The sequence below is a fragment of the Tachyglossus aculeatus genome, chromosome 12, assembly GCF_015852505.1.
Source record: "Tachyglossus aculeatus isolate mTacAcu1 chromosome 12, mTacAcu1.pri, whole genome shotgun sequence".
Classification (NCBI taxonomy): domain Eukaryota; kingdom Metazoa; phylum Chordata; class Mammalia; order Monotremata; family Tachyglossidae; genus Tachyglossus; species Tachyglossus aculeatus.
This window is the reverse complement of record NC_052077.1, coordinates 6,165,242-6,177,946: the sequence shown is the minus strand read 5'-3', so window position 1 is coordinate 6,177,946 and position 12,705 is coordinate 6,165,242. Positions and strand designations below refer to the sequence as shown.

Genomic DNA, 12,705 nt, shown 5'->3' with positions numbered 1-12,705 from the left:
GCGGGAATTTTAAAGAATGACTTGGTTGGAATGGCAACTTACGCGAAACCCCCCCCCCCCACCAAAACCCAACCCAGATACACTGCAAATGTGAATTGTTACTTAACATTTATTAAGCACCCATAGGGTGCTAAATACTGTACAGAACGTATAAAAAGACTCGGTCCTCGCTCTCACGGAGCATTTCCTTGTAGCATTCATTCAGCATGCTGAAATGACAGTGTTGCAAGGCCACCGTCAAAAACGGTGACCAGTTCCTTGGAATTTGACTTGCTTAAAAAAGACTCTTCCGATCCACAGAAGAACTGAGTCCTTCATCGGGGGGAGCGATCGTTGTAGTTGACACATCGAGCCTCGCTTAACGTCCTCTTCCTGGTTAGGAAGACAAGTAACAAGTGTTAATTTGCTCCTAGGGAAAAGCCAACACCACTATGCAGTGCCTTTAAAATTCTCATCAGTTTTTTATTAACAAGCTTCTCTGCATACAAGTACTGGAGGGTTTTGTTTTTTTACACGCATTGACAAACTACAAGGACAGGAAACAGGTTGCACTTCTGCTGCAGTTGCTCTGTTCACCGTAAGCACTCAAATCAATCTATCAGTCAATCGTATTTATTGAGCGCTTACTGTGTGCAGAGCACTGTACTAAGCGCTTGGGAAGTACAAGTTGGCAACATATAGAGACAGTCCCTACCCAACAGTGGGCTCACAGTCTAAAACACTGTGATAGTTGTCAAATCCCAGTGATAGTTGTCAAAATGATCATGCTACCGAAAATGGAACCTGGCTGGCTTTTAATGTGATCGGCAAAGCCCGCATTCACAATCTGCCTCCCTCAAATGTGATCGATCCTACTGTGTAATACAAATGAACTTTATAATTCATATAAAATTGCGTAAGTCCTTTTTGGTACTTACCTCTGAAACCTCCACCGCCGCCTCTTCCTCCTCTGAAACCTCCACCACCTCTTCCACCTCTAAAACCGCCTGAAAACACACAAAATGAGCGGTCACGTTTATTCGGTAATAAAACGACTCCCACCCACGACACTCAAGGCTAATGAAGGTATGAGTCAACCCCTTGTTTCTTCAGTTCCTGGCCAGCGACGCCAATACGATCTTCCCGGCAGAACGAAGACGGAGGGACTGAAATGGTCCAAGCTCCACAACTGAACCCAAGCCCAGGGCAGAGAGTCTAAAATCTCACTTTACCCCTCCCCTGATGGATTCTCCACTACACTGAACTGCCCAAGGTGATTAATGATAGCATTTATTAAGCGCTTACTATGTGCAAAGCACTGATTACTACAGGGCTCTGCACTCGGCGCTTAAAAAGTACCACTCACGGACTGACCGTTTAATTACACATTCAACTATCTTGACTACTGTATTTGCACATGCGATTACTTTTGCCTCTTACGCTAGAAGGGAAGCTCCTTATGGACTTTCTCGCTTTTGTTTTTTAAAGTTAATTTGCTATGTACCAGGCACTGGACTAAACGCCGAGGTAGACACAGGCTAAGTGGGTTGGACCAAGCCCCTTTCCCACTCAGGGCTCACAAGTCTCGATCCCTTTCTACAGATGAGGGGCGAGAAGTGGTTTTCAAGGCCACACAACAGGCGAGCGGCGGAGCCGGGACTAAAACCCAGGGCTTCTGACTCCCCCCAAGCCCGGGCTCTTTTCACCAGGTGATGCTGCTTATCACTTCTTTGTCCGGTTATTTCCCAACGCGTTTTAGTCCGTCCACTCGCAGAACGGGTGGATACCCAATTTTGCTTGCCCCCAATCAAGTCGGACACCTGTCCTTCTACCATGTGCCGACTTCTCGCCCGTCTCTGAAGAGCCGTCATCTCTTAGTGTCGGGCTCGCGACCCCTGACAGGAAATAACTTACCACCTCTGCCACCCCCTGCACCTCTGCCTCCGCCTCTGCCTCCTCCACGGCCCCCTCCTCTCCCACCGCTTCGCGGAGGGCCTTTCTCGCCGGGTGGCCGAGGCAGAAACCTCTGTAGGGGCAGCAGCTTGTAAGGGTCAATGTAAAACTGCAAGAATCGGGGGAAAAAAAGGCATCAGGAGAACAAAGGGAAAAGTCATACTTGTGTTTTCCTTTTTCTTTGGTCATTCATATGTTGTTTCTTAAGTCACTGGCAATACCAAAAAGTAACTTCATTCGATCATCAATAGCATTCACTGAGCACTTACTAAAGCTTTTCAAGTTGCCATCAAGGTAACGGATGCCTTAAAAACCTAAACTTTAGGAAGTGGTATAAATCCCACCCCCAAACAATAACTTTAAGGAGTAAATGCTGAAATTTTGCAATACTGACATCTCACAAATTCATGGCCTTCAAAAAGGTCATTGCTCAATTAGATCACATTAAAAACCAACTGACGGATAAGTATCTGACAAGTAAGCCCCCCTTCACCCCGGCTACCACCCAGGGACAGGAACAATCTCAGTGGAAAGAGCCCGGGCTTTGGAGTCGGAGGTCATGGGTTCAAATCCCGGCTCCTCCAACCGTCAGCTGCGTGACTTTGGGCAAGTCACTTCACTTCTCTGCGCCTCAGTTACCTCAGCTGTAAATTGGGGACTAAGACTGTGAGCCCCCCTTGGGACAACCAGATGACCTTTTCCCCTCCCCAGTGCTTAGAACAGTGCTTGGCACGTAGTAAGTGCTTAATAAATGCCATCATTATTATTATTAATTCTCATCTGTTCATTCTACACCCAGTAAGCGCTTAATACCACTACCACTACTCCATAACATACTCAAGAATGAATGATATTAACCTGTGCATTAAAGATTCTGAATTAAAGTGGCTGAACCACACCAATGAATGATAAAGGTACTGTCTTAGATTCTGTACAATGTGTGAAGTCATCTGATGCTCCAAATTATTCTGTGAGAGCCAGAAACAATAATAATAATAATAATGGTATTTGTTCAACACTTACTATGTGTCTAGAGAGCTGGTAATCAAGTAGAACCCAATCCCTGTCCCACCTGGGGCTCAGTCTTCACTTTCACTTTATAAAAGGAGGTAACTGAGACAAAGAGAAGTGAAGTGACCTGCTCAAATAATAATAATATTAATAATGGCATTTATTAAGCACTTACTATGTGCAAAGCACTAGTCTAAGCGCTGGGGAGGTTACAAGGTGATCAGGTTGTCCCATGGGGGGCTCACAGTCTTAATCCCCATTTTCCAGATGAGGTAACTGAGGTGCAGAGAAGTGAAGTGACTTGCCCAAAGTCACACAGCTGACAATTGGCAGAGCTGGGTTTTTAACCCATGACCTCTGACTCCAAAGCCCGGGCTTTTTCCACTGAGCCACGCTGCACACAGCAGACAAGCAGCGGAGTCGGGAAAGGGGGAAAAAGGTCGAGCTGAGCCCACTGTTGGGTAGGGACTGTCTCTATATGTTGCCAACTTGTACTGCCCAAGCGCTTACTACAGTGCTCTGCACACAGTAAGTGCTCAATAAATACGATTGATTGATTGATTGGCTCTCCCTGGCCCCTTTCTGGTCTAAAGAGACGGGGAGGGAGTCTAGGGGAGGCTTATTATGGCAGCCCACCTTGTGTCTGAAGCAATAGCCAAACTTCTCAAGAGGAGCAAGTGGGATCGTTTCCATCGTATCAAACCGCCAATTCCATTTATTCTGACAGTTTTGACACCTGTCTACATGTTTGGTCTTGTTGTCTGTCTCCCCCTTCTAGATCGAGCCTGCTGTTGGGTAGGGACCGTCTCCATATGTTGCCGACGTGTACTTCCCAAGTGCTTAGTACAGTGCTCTGCACACAGTAAGTGCTCAATAAATGCGATTGAGTGAGTGAATTTGTGACACCAAAGGAAAATACCCGGTGAGTTTCGAGGAGGTAGAAAGTGGAACTGACCTTTTGTAATTTTTTAAAAGAAGAGGCCTTCAGGTTTTCTGACAGTTTAACTGAAAAATACTGTTTTGGGGTTAAGGAACCTAAGGAGTCAGTCTGACTTTCTGGGTACGAAACGTAACACGTGGGCAGAGGGCAACGTTTGGGAGAAAAAGAGTGCGAAGACAAACGTTTCTAAAAGGGCAAAGGGCAGAGACGGGAGGAACGAGACGAAGACATCGTCTCATCTTGGGATATTCTCCAGAAGTTAAGATCAAAGCTGGACAAACCGACAATCCTGCAGCACCTATCTCCTGACCAATCCACCAACCCGGGCCCTTTCCCACTCTTCCCAACGCGTCCACGGCCAGATCTTTGCTCGACGCAGACCTCGTCCCCAACCGAAGTCCTACCTCCCGAAAGACCCCTCTCTCAATCTCCCGTTGATCCCAACACCGGCTAAATTCGACGCTAAGCGTGGACGCGTACCCCCGGCACACCGCTACCACGGGGTGCCTGCGATCCGGGCGTCCCGGGAGGATACGAAGTCTCTAAGCTGGCCGAATATTTCATCCACTTTCCCGATCTGCTCCTTGTTTTCCAAATAGACGGGCGCGTTGAAGTAGGGCACTTTGTTTTCCTGCGTCGTGCACTTGCAGACGATGTCGTCTTCACAGGGGTGCATGAATTCTCCCAGCACTAGAAGGGGAGAGACGGCGCGTCACCCGCCCGAAGCGAGGCGCCGGTCGCCGGCGCGGAAGTCGCCGGCGCGGAGGTCACTTACCGACCACGGTGTCGGGGGGTCCCTGGTCGTACCCGCCTCGGTTAAAGCCGCCTCGGACGCCCCCGCCCCGGCCGAAGCCCCCTCGGCCGTCGCCTCGGCCGCCCCCTCGGAAGTTGCCGCCTCCGCCCCGGCCGAAGCCTCCGCCGCCTCCTCCGCCCCGGCCGAAGCCTCCGCCGCCTCCTCCGCCCCGGCCGAAGCCTCCGCCGCCTCGGCCGCCGCCTCTGAACACCATGCTCTCCTCTCTGCTGTCGGGGGGGGGGGACAAAAAAGAAAAAAGACATGAGCTGCCGAGGGTCGCTTCTGTTAAGGCCTGGTGGGAGGACCCGGGCTGGGAGTCGGGACTGCTGGGTTCGAATCCTGCCCCCTACCCCTTGCCCGCGGGGGGTTCTCGTTCAGTCATTCACTCAGTCGTATTAATCAATCGTATTTATTAATTAAATTAAATTTATTTATTTATTTATTAGTGAGCGCTCAATAAATACGACTGATGACGATTTATTGAGCGCTTACTATATGCAGGGCACTGCACTAAGCGCTTGGGAAGTACAAGCTGGCAACATACAGAGACGGTCCCTACCCAACAGAAGTGCTTAAGGTGCGCAGAGCTCTGTACTAAGCGCCCGGGAGAGTACAAAATAGCAATAAGCAGAGACATCCCCTGCCCGCGATGAGTTTATAGTCTAGAGGATGAGCTTACACTTGACTGTTCTGCGCCTCAGTCTTCTCATCTATAAAATGGGGGCTAACTGCCCATTCTTCCTCCCCTTTGAACTCTTAGCTTTGTGTGGACCAGGGATTACAGCTCAGTGATACATTTATTTATTTAACTTGTACATATCTATTCTATTTATTTTATTTTGTTAGTATGTTTGGTTTTGTTCTCTGTCTCCCCCTTTTAGACTGTGAGCCCACTGTTGGGTAGGGACTGTCTCTATTGCCAATTTGTACTTCCCAAGCGCTTAGTACAGTGCTCTGCACATAGTAAGCGCTCAATAAATACGATCGATGATGATGATGCTATCTGAGCACTAACTATGTCCAGAGCACTGTACATGGAGAAGCAGCGTGGCTCAGTGGAAAGAGCCCGGGCTTGGGAGTCAGAGGTCACGGGTTCAAATCCCGGCTCCGCCAATCGTCGGCTGTGTGACTTTGGGCAAATCACTTAACTTCTCTGTGCCTCAGCTACCTGATCTGTAAAATGGGGGTGAAGACTGTGAGCCTCCTGTGGAACAACCTGACTGCCTTGGAACCTCCCTGGCGCTTAGAACAGTGCTTTGCACATAGTAAGCGCTTAATAAAATGCCATTATTATTATTACAAAGCACTTGGGAGAGCACAATTCAACAGAATTAGCAGACACGTTCCCTGCCCACAACGAGTTTGCAGTCGAGAGGGGGAGATTATCTTGTAGCTACCCTCTGCATTTAGCATAGAGTAAGCACTTAAATACATAAAAATTATTATTACTGTCCAATAAGCTTTGGTCATCAGCTGACTCCATCCCCAGTCGATGGTATTTAATGAGTGCTTACTATGTGCAGAGCCTTGTACTAGGCACTTTACTTATTCCCCGCCTCCCAACCCTACAGCCCTTGTGTACGTAGCTGAAATTTATCTATATAATGTCTGTCTCCCCTCTAGACGATAAGCTTGTTGTGGGCGGGGACTGTGTCTGTTCATTATTATATTGTATTCTCCGAAGTGCTTAGTACAGTGTGCCCTGCACCCAATAAGTGCTCAAAAGACACACTGACTCAATGAATGAATAAATACTAAACGCTTGGGAAAGTACTATGTTTGGATCAGGAACTATGGCCCCCCCCAATTCATTCATTCATTCAATCGCATTTACTGAGCGCTTACTGCGTGCAGAGCACTGTATTAAGCGCTTGGGAAGTACAGTTCAGCAACAAATAGAAACAATCCCAGCCCACAAGGGGCTCAGTCTTGGGGGGGTTGGGGGGAGAGACAGGCATCAAAACAAGTAAACAGGCATCGATACCATCATTACAAATGAACAGAATTATAGGTCTGCTGTGCGACCTTGGGCAAGTCACTTCACTTCTCTGGGCCTCAGTTCCCTCATCTGTAAAATGGGGATTACGACTGCGAGCCCCACGTGGGACAACTTGATCACCTTGTATCTCCTCCCAGCGCTTAGAACAGTGCTCTGCACATAGTAAGCGCTTAACAAATGCCATTATATAAAAAAAAATTATAGATATATACACACCATGAACAACAATTAACAGAATTATAAATACGTACATATATACACCAGCGCTGTGGGGAAGGTAGAGCAACGGGAGGGAGTCGGGGCGACGGGGAGGGGAGGGGGAGCATATTCATTCATTCATTCATTCATTCATTCATTGAGGAAAAGGGGGGCTCGGATTGGGAAGGCCTCCTGGAGGAGGTATGCTTTCAGCAGAGATCAATCAATCGTATCTACCGAGCACAAAGTGCACAACACTGTCCTAAGCAACGCAATGAGCAGACATGTTCGCTGTCCAAAACGAGATTGTCATATAGAGGATACTGACATGAATATAAATCAGACATTAGTATACATCATTTGTAATAGATAATGTAAAGAAATATGTGCACGGTGTCTCCCCCGACCTCCACCCTGTCACGCACCAAGGCCCTTGCATTCCCAGATAATGATAATGGTAATTGTTAAGCACTTACTATGTGCCAGGCACTGTACTAGGCGCTGGGGTGTAGAGGACAGAGCCCGGGCCTGGGATTCAGAAGGACCCGGGTTCTAATCCCGACTCTTCTCCTTGTCTGCTGTGTGACCCTGGGCAAGGACTGTGTCTATCTGTTGCCGAATTGTACTTTCCAAGCGCTTAGTACAGTGCTCCGCACACAGTAAGCACTCAACAAATACGACCGAATGAATGAACGAACTTCTCTGGGCCTCAGTTCCCTCATCTATAAAATGGGGATGGAGAGGGGGACAAGGGACTGGGTCCAACCCCATTTGCTTGTCTCCACCCCAGCGACTAGTACGGTGTCTGCCACATAGTAACCACTTAACAACTCTATTTGTACACACTTATTACTCTACTTATTTTTAATGATGTGCATACAGCTATAATTCTATTTATTCGGATGGTATTGACGCCTGTCTACATGTTTTATTTTACTGTTTGTCTCCCCCCTTCTAGCCCATTGTTGGGTAGGGACCGTCTCTGTATGTTGCCGCCTTGTGCTCTCCCAAGCGCTTAGTACAATGCTCTGCACACAGTACGCGCTCAATCTGTACTTCCCAAGGAGCGTGGCTCAGTGGAAAGAGCCCGGGCTTGGGAGTCAGAGGTCGTGGGTTCTAATCCCGACGCCCCCACGTCTGCTGTGTGACTTTGGGCAAGTCACTTAACTTCTCTGGGCCTCAGTTACCTCATCTGTAAAGTGGGGATTAATACTGTGAGCCCCACGTGGGACAACCTGATTACCCTGTGTCCTCCCAGCGCTCAATTAAAGACGACTGAATGAATGAATAATGATCATTATTGCCATCGTTATTACAAGCCGACAGCAAGCTCAATAAAGACCTCTGACTGAATGGATAATGATCATTAATGCTATCATTATTACAAGTCGATTACCAGCTCAATAAAGATGACTGAGTGAATATGATTGATTGAATGAATAACGATCATTAATGCTATCATTATTACAAGCCGATTACAAGCTCAATAAAGATAACTGAATGAATGAATACGATTGAATGAATGAATGAATAATGACCCTTAATGCTATCATTATTACAAGCCGATTACAAGCTCAATTAAAGACAAGTGAATATGACTGAATGAATAATGATCATTAATGCTACCATTATTACAAGCCGATTACAAGCTCAATTAAAGACAACTGAATGAATGAATACGACTGAATGAATGATTATTATTGCCATCATTATTACAAGCCAATTACAAACTCAGTAAAGACGACTGAATGAGTGAATACGACTGAATGTATAATGATCATTATTGCCATCATTATTACAAGCCGCTTACAAGCTTAATAAAAGACAACTGAATGAATGAATACGATTGAATGAATAATGATCATTATTGCCATCATTATTACAAACCGATTACAAGCTCAAAGACGACTGAATGAATGAATACGATTGAATGAATGAATAACGACCATTAATGCTATCATCATTACAAGCCGATTACAAGCTCAATTAAAGACAACTGAATGAATGAATATGATTGAATGTATAATGATCATTATTGCCATTATGATTACAAGCCGATTACAAGCTCAATTAAAGACAACTGAATGAATGAATACGATTGAATGAATAATGATCATTACTGCCATCATTTTTACAAACCGATTACAAGCTCAAAGACGACTGAATGAATGAATACGACTGAATGAATGAATAACGACCATTAATGCTATCATCATTACAAGCCGATTACAAGCTCAATTAAAGACAACTGGATGAATGAATATGATTGAATGTATAATGATCATTATTGCCATTATGATTACAAGCCGATTACAAGCTCAATTAAAGACAACTGAATGAATACGATTGAATGAATAATGATCATTACTGCCATCATTTTTACAAACCGATTACAAGCTCAAAGACGACTGAATGAATGAATACGATTGAATGAATGAATAACGACCATTAATGCTATCATCATTACAAGCCGATTACAAGCTCAATTAAAGACAACTGAATGAATGAATATGATTGAATGTATAATGATCATTATTGCCATTATGATTACAAGCCGATTACAAGCTCAATTAAAGACAACTGAATGAATGAATACGATTGAATGAATAATGATCATTACTGCTATCATTTTTACAAACCGATTACAAGCTCAAAGACGACTGAATGAATGAATACGACTGAATGAATGAATAACGACCATTAATGCTATCATCATTACAAGCCGATTACAAGCTCAATTAAAGACAACTGGATGAATGAATATGATTGAATGTATAATGATCATTATTGCCATTATGATTACAAGCCGATTACAAGCTCAATTAAAGACAACTGAATGAATGAATACGATTGAATGAATAATGATCATTATTGCCATCATTTTTACAAGCCGATTACCAGCTCAAAGACGACTGAATGAATACGATTGAATGAATAAATGAATAATGATCATTAATGCCATCATTACTACAAGCCGATTACAAGCTCAGAGACAAATGAATGAATGAATACGATTGAATGAATAATGATCATTATTGCCATCATTATTACAAGCCGATTGCAAGCTCAATAAAGACCTCTGACTGAATGAGTACTGATCATTAATGCTATCACTATTACAGGCAGATTACAAGCTCAATGAAAGACGACTGAATGAATGAATACGATTGAACGAATAATGCTCATTACTGCCATCATTATTACAAGCCGATTACAAGTTCAATGAAGACGACTGAACGAATGAATACGCTTGAATGAATAATGCTCATTATCGCCATCGTTATTAGAAGCCGAGATTACAAGCTCAATAAAGACGACTCAATGAATGAATAGTGATCATTAATGCTACCATTATTACAAGCCGATTACAAGCTCAATAAAAGACAACTGAATGAATGAATACGATTGAATGGATAATGATCAGTGCCATCAATTACAAGCCGATTACAAACTCAAAGACGACTGAATGAACGAATACGATTGAATGAATGAATGGATAATGATCATTCATGCCACCATTACTACAAGCGATTACAAGCTCAAAGATGACTGAATGAATACGATTGAATGAATGAATAATGATCATCAATGCCATCACTATTACAAGCCGACTACAAGCTCAGTAAAGACGACTGACTGAATGAATAATGATCATTAATGCCATCATTATTACAAGCCGATTACAAGCTCAATTAAAGACAACTGAATGAACGAATAGGATTGAATGAATAATGCTCATTATCGCCATCACCATTACAAGACGATTACAAGCTCGATAAAGACGACTGAGTGAATGAATACGATTGAATGAATGAATAATGCTCCTTATTGCCATCATTATTACAAGCCGACTACAAGCTCAATAAAGACGACTGAATGAATGAGTAACGCTCATTATTGCCGTCATTATTACAAGCCGATCACAAGCTCAATAAAGGCGACTGAATGAATGAATACGGCTGAATGAATGAATAATGCTCATCAATGCCACGATTATTACAAGCCGATTGCAAGCTCAATTAAAGACGACTGAATGAATGAATAATGCTCATTATTGCCATCATTATTACAAGCCGACTACAAGCTCAATAAAGACGACTGAATGAATGAGTAACGCTCATTATTGCCGTCATTATTACAAGCCGATCACAAGCTCAATAAAGGCGACTGAATGAATGAATACGGCTGAATGAATGAATAATGCTCATCAATGCCACGATTATTACAAGCCGATTGCAAGCTCAATTAAAGACGACTGAATGAATGAATAATGCTCATTATCGCCCTCATTATTACAAGCCGATCACAAGCTCAATAAAGACGACTGAATGAATACGATTGAATGAATGATGATCGTCAACGCCATCATTATTACAAGCCGATTGCAAGCTCAATTAAAGACAACTGAATGAATGATGCTCATTATTGCCGTCATTATTACAAGCCGATCACAAGCTCAATAAAGGCGACTGAATGAATGAATACGATTGAATGACTGAATAATCAACATCAATGCTATCATTGTTACAAGCCGATTACAAGGTCAATCAAAGGCGACTGAATGAATGAATAATGCTTATTACTGCCGTCATTATTACAAGCCGATTACAAGCTCAATAAAGACGACTGACTGAATGAATGAATAATCATCAATGCCATCATTATTACAAGCCGATCACAAGCTCAATAAAGACGACTGAATGAATGAATACGATTGAATGAATGAATAATGATCATCGATGCCATCATTCTTACAAGCCGATTGCAAGCTCAATTAAAGACAACCGAATGAATGAATAATGATCATTATTGCCGTCATTATAACAAGCCGATTACAGGTTCAGTTAAAGACGACTGAATGAGTGCATAGGGGTGAATGACCAATGCTCCTTGCTGCCCTCATTATTAGAAGCCAGTCGGGTGGGGAAGAGTCCGTGGAGGCCGTGGGGCTCCCATTTTGCGGAGGAGGGAAATGACTTACCCAAGGTGACCCGGCCGACGTCCAGCAAGCGCCACGTGCTCCCGCGGGGCCGCCCGGGCCGGCACCACGCGCCCCCGGAAAGCGCGCCGCTCGGCGACCCGTTTACGACGGCCGAGGGGCCGGAAAGGAGCGCGCCGGAAGTGACGTAGGCGCGGCGCTTGCGTCGTGACGCCCAGGGCCGGCGCCGGGCGGGCGGGCGGGCGGGGTCTCCCGGAAGCCTCTTAAAGAGGCTTAAGCCTCTTTGGAGTTGTCATTCATTCATTCATTCATTCATTCATTCATTCATTCATTCATTCATTCATTCATTCATTCTGTCATTCATTCATTCATTCATTCATTCATTCTGTCATTCATTCATTCATTCATTCATTCATTCTGTCATTCATTCTGTCATTCATTCATTCTGTCATTCATTCTGTCATCCATCCATCCATTCATTCTGTCATCCATCCATCCATTCATTCATTCTGTCATTCATTCTGTCATTCATCCATCCATCCATTCTGTCATTCTGTCATTCATTCTGTCATTCATTCATTCTGTCATTCATTCATTCTGTCATTCATTCAGTCAGTCAGTCAGTCATTCTGTCATTCATTCATTCATTCATTCATTCATTCTGTCATTCATTCTGTCATTCATTCATTCTCTTTCATTCATTCATTCATTCTGTCATTCATTCATTCATTCATTCATTCATCCATTCATCCATTCTGTCATTCATTCATTCTGTCATTCTGTCATTCGTTCTGTCATTCATTCATTCATCCATCCATCCATTCATCCATTCTGTCATTCTGTCATTCATACATTCTGTCATTCATTCTGTCATTCATTCATTCTTTCACTCA

At 44.0% G+C, this 12,705-nt stretch overlaps 1 protein-coding gene across 3 annotated transcripts; it reads right to left on the bottom strand.

Annotated features, from left to right (window-relative positions):
- Nucleotides 1-89: 89 nt before the first annotated feature.
- Nucleotides 90-11,942, bottom strand: GAR1 (GAR1 ribonucleoprotein). 3 transcript variants are annotated; one of them, XM_038755242.1, is made up of 7 exons: nucleotides 11,855-11,942; nucleotides 4,659-4,903; nucleotides 4,419-4,573; nucleotides 3,899-3,958; nucleotides 1,894-2,041; nucleotides 918-986; nucleotides 90-372 (listed from the first exon to the last, which is right to left on the bottom strand). In XM_038755242.1, the coding sequence occupies exons 2-7, from the start codon at nucleotides 4,888-4,890 to the stop codon at nucleotides 359-361; spliced, it is 678 nt and encodes a 225-aa protein (XP_038611170.1). In that variant the 5' UTR covers nucleotides 4,891-4,903; nucleotides 11,855-11,942; the 3' UTR covers nucleotides 90-358. The 3 variants fall into 3 exon arrangements, with proteins under 3 accessions (XP_038611170.1, XP_038611168.1, XP_038611169.1); XM_038755240.1 differs by having other exon boundaries at nucleotides 4,659-4,900; nucleotides 11,855-11,928; XM_038755241.1 differs by lacking the exon at nucleotides 11,855-11,942 and adding an exon at nucleotides 8,117-8,196.
- Between the last annotated feature and the right edge of the window lie 763 nt (nucleotides 11,943-12,705).

Excerpts from the sequence above, each read along its gene's own strand:
- GAR1 (XM_038755242.1), bottom strand. The coding sequence starts at position 4,890 with ATGGTGTTCAGAGGCGGCGGCCGAGGCGGCGGAGGCTTCGGCCGGGGC. Across the intron at positions 3,959-4,418 it reads TCGGCCAGCTTAGAGACTTC|TATTTTTCAGTTAAACTGTC; the intron begins GTATCCTCCCGG and ends ACCCCAAAACAG. Across the intron at positions 987-1,893 it reads TGCAGGGGGTGGCAGAGGTG|GCGGTTTTAGAGGTGGAAGA; the intron begins GTAAGTTATTTC and ends GTGTGTTTTCAG.